Raw genomic sequence first — 15,765 nt, forward strand, 5'->3', positions numbered from 1 at the left:
TATTTATTTCTCAGGATCACCCTGACACTGGCTTGCCCCATGGATCTGAAGAACTTTCCCATGGATGTCCAGACATGTATCATGCAGTTAGAGAGCTGTAAGTCCTGAAGGTTTCCTTTCTAAAAATAACAACTGTTCCCAACACATACACAAAACAAACATTCACACCATATCATCCGTTCAGCTCTTAACTAAATCCTTCAATTATGGAAGAGAAAAATGGAGGGGGAAATGAAGAGATAAAGCATCAGAACAGTCTGTGTATCATGTGCAAGTTTTCATATTCTTTTGATCAAGCCCCCATTCGATGTTGTCCAACTTAGATTGAACTTCCCTCAGCAGATTCTCTGGGGTGGAAAAAACTGTGTTTGAAGAACACCGTAGAATACAATACTCATTAGCCATTTATCATCCCCCCCCCACCATCTAATCCATCAAAACAATAGCAGCAGCAGCAGTAGTAGTAATGGTAGTCGTGGTAGTAGTAGTAATATGCATAGAACTTTACAGAGAACAAAGGATAGGTCCCTACCTCAAAGAAACTGGCATCTGACATTTAAGTAGTTCAGACTTTATATGGAGGGGCTTACTCACTGGAAAATATGCTTTGTTGCAGCCCTAGTTTCAGTAGGAGAAGAAAGCAAAGGAGTCTTGCCAAGGGCATCATGAGAAAAGAAGAGCTGAGAGAAGAAACACCACACAGTTGTGCTGGAAGGTAGTTTTATGGGTGTAAAGGGCAGTAAGGAAGAAAGAGTGCAGAAGAAAGCAGGCCTTCAAATAATTGAAATGGTGGAGCTGTATGGATGGAAGTCATGGGCAGCAATATATTGGGATATGAAAAGGCTTGGCAGACCAGGATGAAAAATCTGTAATAAATTCAGAATTACAAGGATATCAGGAGTCATGTAACATGGTCAGGAGAACATGAGGTTAATATGTTTTTTTTACTTTATATAAACAATACAAATATTGAGAAAGGTAAGATAAGATAGAAATACCACAGAGTTTCTTTTATACATAAGCAGTCATCTTTACGTCAACAAAATATCAGAGAAAACCATCTATTAAAATCATCAGTATTGTCTAATAATTTGTAACTAATAACATTTTTCTATCTATAAAGTTGTTGAACTGTAGAGTAGAATTTTTGCAGACAGGTAGGGCTGTATTTTTGCAGTGCTGTATTTTTGCAGTGCTGTAATGGGAGAAGCATTGTGATTCGGTGATAGTCTGAATATGGGAGCAAAAGAGAGAAAAGAGTTAAAGATGAAGTGAAAGACTTCAGACCTTTTTTTCCAGATAAATAGTGACATTGTCAATGGGTGTAGGTCCAGACTAGAAGCTATTGTAAAAACTTGGCTTCAGCCAAATATATGTCAGAGAGCCAGTGCAGTGTATTGGTTAGAATAGAACCTGGGAGAGGCAAGTTTTACTCTGTTGTGAAAACTTGCTGGGTGATCGGGCCAGTCACATACACTCAGCCTAATTTACCATACAGAGTTATTGTAATAAAATGGAGAGGATACTTTAGGTCCTATTCAGCAAAAAATGTGGGTATAAATGAAATCAATCAGTCCATACATTGGCAACTCATTTTCCCCTATCAAGTTGCAGCTGAATTAGGGCAACCCCATGGGATTTTCAAAGCAAGAAACATTCAGAGGTGGTTTTCCATTGCCTGCCTCTGGTGGTCTCCCTTCCAAATACTAACTAGGGCTGACTCTGCGTCACATAAATTCAAGACAGAACGTGGAGGAACAGAAAGAGGGATGCTGGATATTAACCTATAGTAGGGTTGCCAAGTCCTCTTCAAACCTCGGTGGGGGATATTCGCATGTGTGCACCTCGCACACGCAACAAAATTACTTCACCAGGAAGTGACATCATCAAAATGGCAGCACACACGTACCATAGAGTTTTACCTCCCAAATGGCTAGAGCCTCCAGGAAAACCATAGCATTTTTCTGGAAGTGCCTAGAGCAGCCCCACGTGCACGGCACCATTTTGATGACTTCACTTCTGGGTGATGTCATCATGCCGGTGATGCAGGGGGAGGTTCTTCCCGCTGGGGCAAGAGATTCACTGTCCAGACCAGGGGTTTGTCAGCCCTAACCTACAGTCACAGTTGTTCATAACCAACATCCCTCTTTCTGTTCCTCCCCATTCCATCTTGAATTTATGCGAGGCTGCAATATGTGTCTACCCAGATGTGACATTTGTTTGATGTGGCTTGAGTAGGTCTTGTTATTTCTGTTTTATACATTAGGTTTGTGTGGAAAAACTCACAATTAATATAGTGCCACTGTCCTCTTCTTGGTAGTGTGTTAGTGAATATTAGAGGACTAACGTCCATTTCATTATGCTCCATCACCAGCCCTGACCTGGATAACTCAGGCTAGCCCAATCTCATCATATCTCAAAAGCTAAGCAAGATCAGCTTTGGCTAGTATTTGGAAGGGTGACCTCCAAGGAATACCAGGATCATGACACAGAGGCAGGCAATGGAAAACACCTCTGAAACATCTCGTGCCTTAAAAGAAATAAGTCTAGCTTGCCACTTAGTGGTACATAATGCTAAAAGAGCTAGAACTAATGGCTGCCAGATAATTTTTGGAATTTCAGGTTATACTACACACACTGCCTTACCATAATTAATTAATTAACCAGGCAAACTTAATAACATAGAAACCAAAGATTTGGTAATGAACTGGCCTGTCATGTTGGTCTTCTGTAATTCATTGGATCTTAGCCACCTCTGAGGTAAATAATTGATGCTGTTTACACCTGCCTCAGGTGTGGTGTGGAGACACTTTCCCCTGTCCTGGAATTTAACCCATGATATCCTTGTCTACTAGACAGGACCAAAGAACAATCCAGGGGCAAACAAAAACAGAACTTCATTTCCCTGTAGGGAGAAATAGAGGTTTCAGTGTACACAGATAAACTGTACATAGTTGTAGCTGTGGGAAAGACTTAACCAGAAGAAACATTTTCATTGTATAATTTGTTTCAGAGATGGAGTTGGCCAGAAACTCCCAGTTTACCATATGAGTTAAACAGACAAATTCCTCTCAGGTTTTCCAACCTAGTTTAAGATTTCTGGACATTTACCCCACAGACCTCAGAGTCCTAATGAGGGGAATGCTGAGTTTGACAGCTTACTGACCAATGGGTGCTTCTCCAGACCACTAGACTCAGTCTGCTTCTTCCTGAAGAGATGAGATAGAACTACTTCTAACCTGTCTAACTCCTATCTAAGCAGAATATCAGTTAAATGATTTTCTCCTCATTGTAAATTCCCTCTCCTTTCTCCCTCTGAGGTTTCTGAAGGCCCTGGTCAGTTGTTTCTGGGTCTCCATTGTAGCAGCAGGATGAAAAAGAAATTGGCTGATAAGGGATGGACTTATACCTGTCTGTCACACTAAGGTTCTCATTTTACAGCTCTGGGCTAGTCTTGGCATAATGCTGTTTCCCTCCATGTATTTGTTTTGACTTCCTTGAATGCTACCTGTTTTTCCCCTCGTGCAAGAAAAGGTGATGACTTTACCTGAATCTCCTTCCACAAAGCAAGCACCATCATGACACATGGCTTTTGTCCACATGGGCCCCGTGATGCTCAGCATAACCTTTTAGAGGTAAAATGGGGCTGACAGAATCCATCCCAATGTATGCGATGGTATCTCTTTTGTCTGTTTCCCTGCTCTCCACAGTTGGCTACACAATGAATGATCTGATATTTGAGTGGCAAGAGAATGGAGCTGTCCAGGTTGCTGATGGGTTAACTTTGCCTCAGTTCATCCTCAAGGAAGAAAAAGACTTGCGCTACTGCACTAAGCATTACAATACAGGTCAGTAATTGCAGAGATATGTTAATCATTTACTCTTAATAATAATCAACTGATCAGAATTCTGGCTTCATCATTTTACTGGGCACTTCTCTTCAATTACGAACCAAGACTGTTCAACCTGTTTGATGAGCCATCCAACTGAAAGCAGAGTTAGCCAGACCATTAGAGCAGAACGAAATATAATGTAGAACAACTTTTTTTATGAATAGATGTAAAAATTGAGCTGCATATCACAAGAGACACAGAGCTGCTACTGTTCTCTGAGATTTCGCCTTCCATTCTAGCAGCATAGCATGATGTCATCACACTTATTTCCTCAGCTTCACCAGCCACCAATAATGTTGAGAAAGGAATGAGGAAACACACAGTGTGATGAAACCCCATTCTAGTAAACAAGGAGTGGGAAGAAAAAGATATAAAGCTAGTAACAGCACCTTGTCTCCTATAATACCTAACTGTGCCTTAAATAATGGTCACACTCAGATTATTACCATTTTGGAACACCATTTCAGTTTCATTGATATGAAGCTCCCTATAGGCTGCATAGTAAATTCAGATGATACAAAGGCACAGTTAATGATTCTATTTATAAATATGCATTAAAAGCCAAATGAAAATGTTGGCTACTATTGTTAATTTTGCTTTTTTCTTTATTACTTTCTAAAATATTAAGTTCTTATTAAATTGCTTCCAAGCAAAGGAAAAACATTGGGAAAACATAGCAAAAAACCCCCAGGGGTAATAAATTGGTTGTATGCACAAAAATAAGGAAAATGTGACAAAAATACATCTTCCAAAGAAAACAGTTTACTAATTCTAGACAGGACCATCTCCCCACACCAGACTATTTTGATCAGCACATAGTGCTGGTTCTCTGAGCATGGGACCAAAAGAAACCTATACCATGCTGAGAGCATCCCAGTATGTCTCGCCAGGAACAAACCTCATCTCTCTTTCTCTTTCATTTGCTTGCACACCGATTTCTTCACAGGAAGACATTGCCAGTTTTTTGTTTGTTTGGGGTTTGGGTTTTTGATACGGGACCAAAAAAGATTAGCTTCCCTGTCTAATGTTTTAATTGAATTTCTTGTCATTCCCAGGCAAGTTCACCTGCATAGAAGCCCGTTTCCATCTGGAACGACAGATGGGCTACTACCTGATCCAGATGTACATTCCCAGTCTGCTGATTGTTATTCTCTCCTGGATCTCCTTCTGGATCAACATGGATGCTGCACCTGCTCGCGTCGGTCTGGGTATCACTACTGTGCTCACTATGACCACACAAAGTTCTGGTTCCCGAGCATCTTTGCCCAAGGTAAATTGTCCTCCTTTTTTAATAAATAGGTAATACTAACCTCATGAAGAGAAGAAACTCAGCACACACTTTTCTCAGTTGTTCCTGACTTCTACCTGGCAAATCTAACAGGTGGCTTTCCTCCTTTTCAAGAACATGTTAGCATATGAAATGTTCAGTAAGGCATGAGGCAAGTGAAGCATGCTGATCTGACAGCTAATGTCATAATAGATGACATCAGTATTCTAGTAAGGCTCTGCCAAGTAAGAACTGGTTCTAACCAGGTGGATGAGGCAATAAGATGATGAGTGCAGAATGACTCAGCACTGGAAGCTCATTGGTACATTGGCTGATTGCATTTGTATATAAGTAATGCTATGCTGTACATAACTACCCCTACTACTCTATATGATTGTCTGGCGGAGCACTTTGAAGGAGAGTCTGTATATATGTAAATAAACCTGTATATAGTTAAGTACACAGAGTGTTGTTGGACTGTGTCTTCCTATAGCAACTCAGCTACATGGACTGTTGGTGACGTACGTGGACTGGTGGTGGTAAAACTAGGCGGTCACAAATCTGCTCACTCAAACAACGACAGAACACAAATGTGCCCTTAAAGTAGAGCAGATCGAACTCATACTGGTAGGACTTGTCTCTTAAAAATAAGTGAATCAATCTATATAAGCTTCAGATCTAACCATCCCTTGAAGTGTATCTAGAGTCAGGTGGCTAGCCCTGTTGGCCTGAAGCAACAGAATAAAGTTTGATCCAGTGGCACCTTTAAGACCAATGCAGTTTTATTCTAGGTATAAGCTTTTGTTTGCATGCACACTTCTTCAGGTACACTGAAATAGACTTCGCCTGGGAAGTTGAAATGTTCTCCTACAGGTTTCTCAATTTTGTGATTCTTGATGTCAGATTTGTGTCCATTTATCCTTTGGTTGACCTGTTTGTCTTAAAACTTAAGGCCATTGTTGGCATTTAATGGCATATATAATGTTCGAAATTCTAATATTGTCTGTGCCTTTAAATGCCAACAATTTCAACCTCCCAGGATGCTCAATGGGGGATCTCAAAGTAGCTGTTTTATTGCAAAGGAATTTCAGAAACAGACTGGGCAGGGCTGGAGGAAAGGAAAGGTCCCCTGTGCAAGCACCAGCCGTTTCCGATTCTGGGGTGACATTGCTCTCACAGCGTTTTCACGGCAGACTTTCAATGGGGTGGTTTGCCATTGCCTTCCCCGGTCATCTACACTTCCCCCCCCCCCCAGCAAGCTGGGTACTCATTTTACTGCCCTCGGAAGGATGGAAGCCTGAGTCAACCTCGAGCCGGCTACCTGAAAACCCAGCTTCCGCCAGAGAGACAGGCACAAATTAGAAATCTCAATGTGTAGATGAGACGATGGTGTAGAGGGGAAGGGTTTAAGTTTGTTAGGCACTGGGATGCTTTTTGGAACAAGCAGGAACTGTGCCAAAAAGATGGTCTCCACTTGTCCCCAGAAGGAACCAGGCTGCTGGCACTTAAAATCAAAAATGCGGCAGAGCAGTTTTTAAACTAAATCTTGGAGGAAAGCTGACAGGAGATTAAATGTCTCTGGTTCAGGAGGACTCATCTCAAAGAGATGAAGGGTGTTGTTACTTTTCTACCGGGTAATGGATCAGAGTTGTCCACTGAGATGGTGACAAACAGTATGGACTGTCTGCCAAAGACTTGAGGCAGCAGGAGGAAGGTTGCGGGCCTAACTTGCCTGGGAAATTATAGATGTTTGTATACAAATGATAGAAGTGTTCAAAGTAAAATTGGGGCGTTGGAATGCTTAGTGTTGGGGAAATACATAGAAATTGTGAGAATTTCAGAAACTTGGTGGAATGAGGAGAATCAGTGGGACACGGTGATTCCTGGATATAAGTTATATCGGAAGGATAGGGAGGGAAGGGTTGGAGGTGGGGTGGCTCTGTATGTCAGAGAGGGTATACAGTTCAGTAAGACTGAGGTCAGAGAATTAGATTCCTTTCTAGAAATGCTTTGGGTTGAAATAGTGGATCCAAAAGGAAATTCTCTGGGATTTGGAGAATGCTGAGCTGACCTGCTTCTCTAAGGGGGGCAGACTGGAGCTTCTGTTCGAGGTAGTAAAGGGCAAATTTTTGCCTTCTGCCTACTTTTCTCAGTGAGAGATTAGTCCAAGATATGTACAGGAAACTTTGAGGTGATTTACCTTGGCTAAAAGGGAGTCCCGGGGGGGGCTCCTTTGAGGGATCCCCGGAGAAGAGTTGCATATTCATCATCAGCAAAAGCTTACAGAGTCATTTATTTGACATAACCTTGACAAGATCCTAATCTTCTTTGAGACTGCTAAACATCTTATGCTCTACGAGACCAGTGTTGATCTGGATAACCTTAGAAAAAGGTACTGATTGCTATCTACCATTCCGGGACTATTTTAAAGCAAACAAAATAATATTAGAAGGTGGGAAAGAGAAAGTTTGAAAGCTTGGAAGAAGAAGAGGAGAAGTGGTGAATTTTGGACTTTGTTAAATTAAGGACAGTGTTAAAAACTGGAAAGGAATTTATTGTTTTGTCTATCTGCGGTCGTGGAGTGAAAGCACCATCGTCAGAGATCTGCAGTTTCTACAGTCAACACAGGAAATACGTCAAGTATCATGAGACTTTGTTACCAGTGAGAACATGACTTGGGGCAAGCAAAGCAGGAAGTAACTATTGAAGAAGTGGACCTACTCTAGGATTGTATTACCATAGAAAAACATCGGCGGCCATTACTAGGAGGCTACATTTTTAAAAAATTAATACCTGAGCCTGGGAAGGTTGGAGGACGGTGAAATTAGGCTCATTTGAAAGGGCAAGTTTTAATCTATCAAACCTGATAGTTGAAATTTAATTTGGTGATATTAAGTTTTTGCTGTTTTTTTATGTCAGAGTTAAAGGTAACCCGTGCAAGGGCTGCCTCATTGGAGAAGATGCAAGATCAGTTGGAAGCAATGGAAGCTAGGATGATGAAAGGGGTGGAAAAGATGATGAATGCGTGCAAAAAAGAACTTAAGAAAGATGTTGAGGACTTTAAAAAAGAAATGGAAGAGCTTAGAAATGGAACAGTGGTGGTGTCAAAAAAAGTGCAGGAGGTAGAAGGGAAAGTTAAACTCCAGGATTCCACCTTATTAAAAATGCAAGAAAAAATAACAATCCATGACTGTAAATTGATGGAGACACAAATACGTCTGAGAGGAGTACCTGAAGAAGAAGGGACAGACTTAAAAGAACATGTAATAAAAATAATTGCTGATTTCTTGGAGGAAGATCCTGAAGGGACTAGAAATATGTATGATTGTATGTATAGAGTGAATTCATCATATGCCAAGAAAAATAACTTTCCAAGAGATGTGGTTATAAGATATATGACAAAATAAATGGTGGGGAAAATCTTGAATTAAAATTTTGAAAAGACATTGCTAGTGGGAGGAAGCAGAGTAAGAATAATGAAAGAATTGCCAAGACAAGTGATAAATGACAGGAGAACATATAAGCAATTAACAGAAAAACTACGTGACAATGGAATGAGGTATAGATGGATAATACCTGAAGGTTTGAGCTTTGAGCTACAAGGAAGAAGGATTACAATTGCAAATACACAGGAGCTGTGTAAATTTTATGAAGAGAATAAAAAATCTGCACCATGATGGATTATAAATTATAAATTATTATCTTGGAATGTAAATGGACTAAATTCACCACAAAAATGAAAGGCAATATTTCATTGGATTAAAAAACAAAACTAATATAATTTGTTTACAAGAAGTTCATATTAAACAAAAGGATTATAAATTTTTATGGAATAAACAATTGGGACTGAAATTTTTTTCATTGGCTGAACAGAAGAAAAGGGGTGTTATTTTTTATATTAAAGATAAAGATGGAAGATTTGTGGCAGTAAAAGTAATAATAAATGCAAAAAAAAACCTTATTATTGGGACTGTATGCTCCAAATGGTGCAAAAGATGTTTTTTTAAGACATTATAAAACAACTTGATGAAGTGACATACGACCAGGTCATGATTATGGGAGACTTTAATGGAACAATTCAGAATACATTGGATAGATCGGGGGGGGGGGGGGGGGGAAATAACAATAAAGAAGGAAAATTGCCAAAATCCTTCTTTGAACTGGTTAAACAAGAAAACTTGGAAGACATATGGGGAAAATTTAATCCTGAAGTATGAGATTATACATTTTTTTCAGCAAAACATAATACTTTTTCCAGAATTGACATGTTATGGGGTACAAAGGACTTAGGCCTTATAACTAAGAAAATAGAGATCTTACCGAAGATAGGTGCAGATCATAACCCAATATTATGGATTACAAAATTGTCTTAAAAAGTGAGAAGATGGAGATTAAATGAAGATTTACTACAAAATAAAGAATTAGTGACATCTCTAGAAAATGAAACTAAAGCTTTCTTCCAAATAAATGATAAAAATGATATAGAATTTCAGATGGTGTGGGATGCTTATAAAGCCGTAATGAGAGGAATATTGATTACATTAAACAATAAGGACAAAAAGGCAAAAGAAAAACAGATGTTGGACATTCAAAATGAAATAAAGAAAAAAGGGGAATTGAGGAAAAGGCCAGGCAAAAAAAAAATTATAAGGGAGATTACAATACTGCAAGCACAAATGAGACATTTGTTAAATAAGGAATTGGAATGGAATTTGAAAAAATTACAACAGAAGTCCTTTGAGGGAGCGAATAAACCTGGAAAGTATTTGGCCTGGCAATTGAAGAAAAAGAGAGGAAGTAAAATTATTAATAAAATTGTGGTTGATGGAAGAGAGATGGTAGATCAAGAAGGAATAAAGAGAGAATTTTTCAAGTACTATGCTAAATTATTTAAAGGTGTTAAAGTAAAGAAGGAAAGGATGGGAGCATATTTGCAAAAGATTAAAATAGCACCCTTAACTGAATATATGAAAAAAAAAATTGAATGATCCAATTGAAAAAATAGAAATTGAAGCAGCGATCAATGCAATGAAAATTGGAAAAGCACCTGGGCCAGATGGATACGGCAAAATTTAAAAAAAATGTAAAGAAGAATTAGTACTAAAACTTCAAAAATGGATGAATATGATAAGAAAAAAGGGGAAATACCAAATACATGGAAGGAAGCTGTAATTTCTTTGTTTCCTAAGGAAGATAAAGATGTCATGAATGTTAAGAACTATAGACCAATTTCATTACTAAATAATGACTATAAGATATATACAAGAATTTTGGCAGAACAATTTAAACAATATTTGATAAATTTCATAAAGGAAGACCAAGCATGATTTCTCCCTAAAAGGCAAATAAGAGACAATATTAGAACTGTTGTAAATATTGTAGAATATTATGATAGACATCCAGAGAAGGAAGTTGCATTATTCTTTGCGGATGCAGAGAAAGCTTTTGACAATTTGAACTGGGATTTTATGTTTGCAGTAATGGAGAAAATAGAGTTGGGGGAAAACTTTATAAGAATGATAAAGGCAATATATACTGAACAACGTGCAAGGTTATGTATAAATGCAGATCTTACAGATGAAATGATAATCAGCAAAGGTACAAGAAAATGTTGTCCACTTTCACCTTTGTTGTTTATAATGACTCTTGAAATTTTATTGATGCAAATACAAGATGATAAAGAAATAGAAAGGTTGAGAGTTAAAGGATTTATTTACAAATATAGAGCATTTGCAGATGATATAATGTTTATAAATGAAAATCCTACACAAGTAACACTTTTGTTGTTAGCTAAAATACAAGAATATGGAGAACTGGCGGGATTTTTTGTTAATAAAGAAAAATCAAAAATTTTATGTAAAAATATGCAAGTAAATAAACAAAAGGAGTTGCAGAGACTAACAGGATGTGAAGTTACCTCTAAAGTAAAATATTTGGGTGTGGAAATAACAATGAAGAATATTGACCTGTTCAAAAATAACTATGAAAAGCTATGGCGTAAAATGGATGAAGATATGATAAAATGGAATAAGCTTAACTTGTCATTCCTTGGAAGAATAGCTGCAATTAAGATGAATATTTTGCCGAGAATAATGTATTTGTTTCAAACTATTCCGATTGTGAAAGACAGTAAACAATTTAACAAATGGCAAAGGAAGATTTCGGAATTTGTATGGGCTGGGAAGAAACCAATGGGCCATTGGCCTGATCCAACATGACTTCTCTTATGTTCTTAGACTAGAATGGGAGACTGCTGAATTAAAGTTATTACAGCACTCAGGACAGTGGATCCCCCAGAGCTTAACAGAAATACTGGGGTCTTATCTCACAATGCAATCTATGTCACTCAGTTCTCACATCAGTTTGTTATCTCTTTTATTATTTATATTCTAATTTGCTGCTATTGACGGGTTTTACCAACTGCTTTAGTCCAGTACTTATCACTTAGTTACTTATGCATCTTGACTTGACTTAGCCCTTCCTGGCAACTAACCCTCCCCCCACATGTAATCATTGGCAAAGTCTTTTTCAATGTATGTGAACCAGTATGCATGAATATGAGAGCTGATAAACAAAATTAAAATTTGTTTGTCTGAAAGGTGACAATGTACTCAAATTTTGTAATGTATTTGTTCTTGGTGCCTATAAGTGATTACATCATCATACCATATGTTTTGAAAGTAAACATACTTTGGGAGGCTGCCATTTGGAATGTAGAAATACTATGCAGGATTCCCAGTGTGTGTCTACTTTTATTTATTTTATTTTATTGATTTGATTTATATCCTGCTCTCCCCGCTGGAGCAGGCTTAGGGCAGCTGAAAAAAGATGTTGTGTATGTCTTTACTATGGTAAAAGCATAGGGATCAACAAAATCTTAGATCACTACAGATTTCACTTCTGGGTTTTAGCCAGAAGTGACATGTGCCCTGCTCCATCACTCAAGCAGCAGCAGGGACTGGAAGGTGGTGGCAGGAAAGCATAATGGGTATGGTTCCCAGTCTCCCATTGGGGGTGGAGTTTCCCCCAGTGTGGGGGCCCCCAACCTGCCAGGATGGAGCTGGCCCCAGGGGGATCCCCATCCCCAAAGAGCTCTGTTGTGTGCAATATGCTCAATGCAATGATGTCACTCAGAAATGACTGTCGTCACATCAGGTATATTGTGTAGGGTTTTATCCAAATTGCTAGAGCATCCCCCACATGCTGTGCCCAGCATGATGATATCATTTCTTGTTGATGTCATCATGCCCCACATGGGACAATCCCCCACCTGGAGCCAGATAGGACCTGACAACCCTAGTAACAGGTAAGTCAGCAAGCCTGCTTGAAAGAGAGGCCCTTTTTTCTTTAATTATCATTTTTATTGAAGAACTGAGTTACAAATATAAAATTTTACAATTGAAACAACTCAAATTTCATTGTTATATATAATGAATATCCTATATAGACTAATTAAAGTTAAACATAATAGTTTAGTATCATACTAATGTAACTGGGACCTTCTCTTTTTTCTTCTCTTCAGTTCTTCTTTCTTCTTAGTCAGTGTTAAAGTATATGCTTACAGCAGAATATAACAAAAATCTTAAGTTCATTAGTTTACCTCAATAAATTTTCAAATGGTATTGGTTAAACTTGAGTTTAGTTCAAGGAAGGCTTCAAAAGCCAAAAGGCTTTCCCAGAGGATTGATACATAAGGGGGGGGGGCACATAACAGCACTCAAGCTGCTACCCAACTGCTCTCTACAAATATTTCAAAGGCAGATCAAAGTAGAAAAAAAACCCTATGCCTGCTATTTAAAATGATTCCATATTTTCTTCAAGATCTTCATGATCCTCAGACAAACAGATTCTAGTTGCCTTAGGAGGGGTAGGAGGCGACCTTTCTTTCCTTTTGTAGTTTGTCTTCTCTGACTTCTCTGGTGGTGATGAATTTAAAGCCAAAAACAGCAGTTCACCAGGTGAGCTATTGAATAAGAACATAAGAGAAGCCATGTTGGATCAAGCCAATCAGTCCAACACTCTGTGTCACACAGTGGCCAAAACATATATACACACACAAACAAACACACACACTGTGGCTAATAGCCACTGATGGACCTCTGATCCATATTTTTATCCAATCCCTTCTTGAAGCTGGCTATGCTTGTAGCCACACCACCTCCTGTGGCAGTGAATTCCACATGTTAATCACCCTTTGGGTGAAGAAGTACTTCCTTTTATCCGTTTTAACCTGACTGCTCAGCAATTTCATTGAATGCCCATGAATTCTTGTATTGTGAGAAAGGGAGAAAAGGACTTCTTTCTCTACTTTCTCCATCCCATGCATAATCTTGTAAACCTCTATCATGTCACCTTGCAGTCGATGTTTCTCCAAGCTAAAGAGCCCCAAACGTTTTAATCTTTCTTGTAGGGAAAGTGTTCCAAACCTTTCTTGTAGGGAAAGTGTTCCAAACCTTTCTTGTAGGGAAAGTGTTCCAAACCTTTAATCATTCTAGTTGCCCTTTTCTGGACTTTTTCCGATGCTATAATATCCTTTTTTTCAGGAACGGAGGCAAATTTCAATGAAAGATTACATATTTTTGTCAGGAGATCCACAAGTTCAACTTTGAGTTCTTTCAGAACTCTTGGACGTATGCCATCCGGACCTGGTGACTTATTAGTTTTTAATTCGTCAATCAGTTGTAGGACCTCCTCTCTTGTCACCTCAATTTGACTCAGGTCTTTCAATACCCCTTCCAAAATTAGTGGTTCTGGAGCAGGCAAACACTTTTTGTCTTCCACAGTGAAGACGGAGGCAAAAATGCATTCAGCTTCTCAGCCATTTCCCTATCCTCCTTCAGTAATCCTTTCACCCCTTGGTCATCCAAGGGCCCCACTGCCTCTCTGACTGGTTTCCTGCTTCTAATATATTTGAAGAAATTTTATTGTTGCTCTTTCTGTTTTTTTGCAATATGCTCCTCATCGTCCCTTTTTGCCTGCCTGATCACAGTCTTGCATTTGATATGCCACAGCCTGTGTTCCCTTTTATTAATCTCACTTGAACTAGCTTTCCGCCGCTTAAAGGAGTCCTTCTTACCTTTTACAGCTTCCATTACTTTGTTTGTTAACCATGCAGGCCTTCTCTTATACCTGTTTGTGCCTTTCCTAACTTGTGGTATATATTTTATCTGAGCTTCTAGGATTGTAGTTTTAAATAGCCTCCAAGCTTCTCCAAGGGTTTTTACTGTATTTACCTTTCCTTTCAGTTTCCTCTTCACATGCCTCCTCATCTCAGAGAATTTACCCCTTTTAAAGTTAAATGTGGTTGTGCTGGTCTTTTGGGGCAACTACCTATTTATACAAATGGTGAAATCAATAACGTTATGGTCACTGCTCCCAAGCGGTGCGATCACTTTTACATCTCTCACCAAGTCTTGGGAATTACTTAGGACCAAATCCAGGATCGCCCCACCCCTGGTAGGTTCTGTGACCATCTGCTCCATAGCACAGTCATTGAGAGCATCTAGAAACTCAATCTCTTTCTCTCGACCTGAACACATATTGACCCAATCAATCTGTGGGTTGTTAAAATCACCTATTACAACACAGTTTTTATGTTTAGCCACTATCTTTAATCCTTCCATCATATTATAATTGTCCTCTATCTTTTGATTTGGTGGACGATAACAAACTCCCATCGTTAAATTTCCTTTTGGGTCCTCTATTTTGACCTAAAGCATTTCTAGAAGGGAATCTAATTTTTGACCTCAGTCTTCCCGGACTTTATACCTTCTCTGACATACAGAGCCACCCCACCTCCAACCCTTCCCTCCCTATCCTTCCGATATAACTTATATCCAGGAATCACCGTGTCCCAGTGATTCTCCTCATTCCACCAAGTTTCTGAAATTCCCACGATGTCTATGTTTTCTCCCAACACTAAGCATTCCAATTCACCAATTTTACTTCGAACACTTACATTTGCTTTGAATGCAGTATAAATCTCCTGCCTGTGCTGCACACAGAGTTTTCCTGAGTTGGACCATGGATACTTAATAATACCTAATTCACAAAGTTTGGCTACAGTTGGTTTCAAACCCCTTGTAATCATCAAGAATTTCAGGGGAAGATTTGGGAAGAATAACCAAGGCCTCCCCAGCTCTAGTCTTAACACTTTTACACCACACTATAGCCACTTTAACATTTAAAAAGAATTTCATAGGCCTCAGAACCTATTATAATAGCTAGCCTTGAAATATCACTTGGCAACTACTGTCAGGGTTATTAACCTCGTCTTGTGGCCTGGAGTTGCCCACCAAGGTCGGAATAACGAGTCGGACACAATACATTGGATTAAAATTGGGCCACTTTATTAACTTACAACATGAACAGCAAGGGAACCCCACCAGCGGCCTGGCCAGGGCTAGGGGTCACCGCGACCGCTCCCCTGCCATTAAACGGGCGAGGACCCAGCCCCCTTTCCGGAGCTGAGCTGCTCAGCTCCCTCCAGGCAGGCCCAGCAGGGAGGCCCGCACCAGAGGGCCCAAACCCAGACGCACGTCTCGGCGGAAAGGCACCCTCTAGCCGAGCCTCCTGGACAGTCTGCATTCTCCAACCCGGGTCTCC

At 39.3% G+C, this 15,765-nt stretch overlaps 1 protein-coding gene across 2 annotated transcripts in view; it reads left to right on the forward strand.

Annotated features, from left to right (window-relative positions):
* GLRA1 (glycine receptor alpha 1) overlaps positions 1-15,765 on the forward strand; it is a 120,330-nt gene that overhangs the window by 85,592 nt on the left and 18,973 nt on the right. For both annotated transcript variants that reach the window (XM_060238315.1, XM_060238314.1), the window contains exons 5-7: positions 15-97; positions 3,711-3,848; positions 4,949-5,163. In XM_060238315.1, the coding sequence (XP_060094298.1) occupies positions 15-97; positions 3,711-3,848; positions 4,949-5,163 (436 nt within the window). The remainder of the gene's footprint in view (positions 1-14; positions 98-3,710; positions 3,849-4,948; positions 5,164-15,765) is intronic.

Source organism: Heteronotia binoei, chromosome 5 (assembly GCF_032191835.1).
Source record: "Heteronotia binoei isolate CCM8104 ecotype False Entrance Well chromosome 5, APGP_CSIRO_Hbin_v1, whole genome shotgun sequence".
In the NCBI taxonomy this organism is placed as follows: domain Eukaryota; kingdom Metazoa; phylum Chordata; class Lepidosauria; order Squamata; family Gekkonidae; genus Heteronotia; species Heteronotia binoei.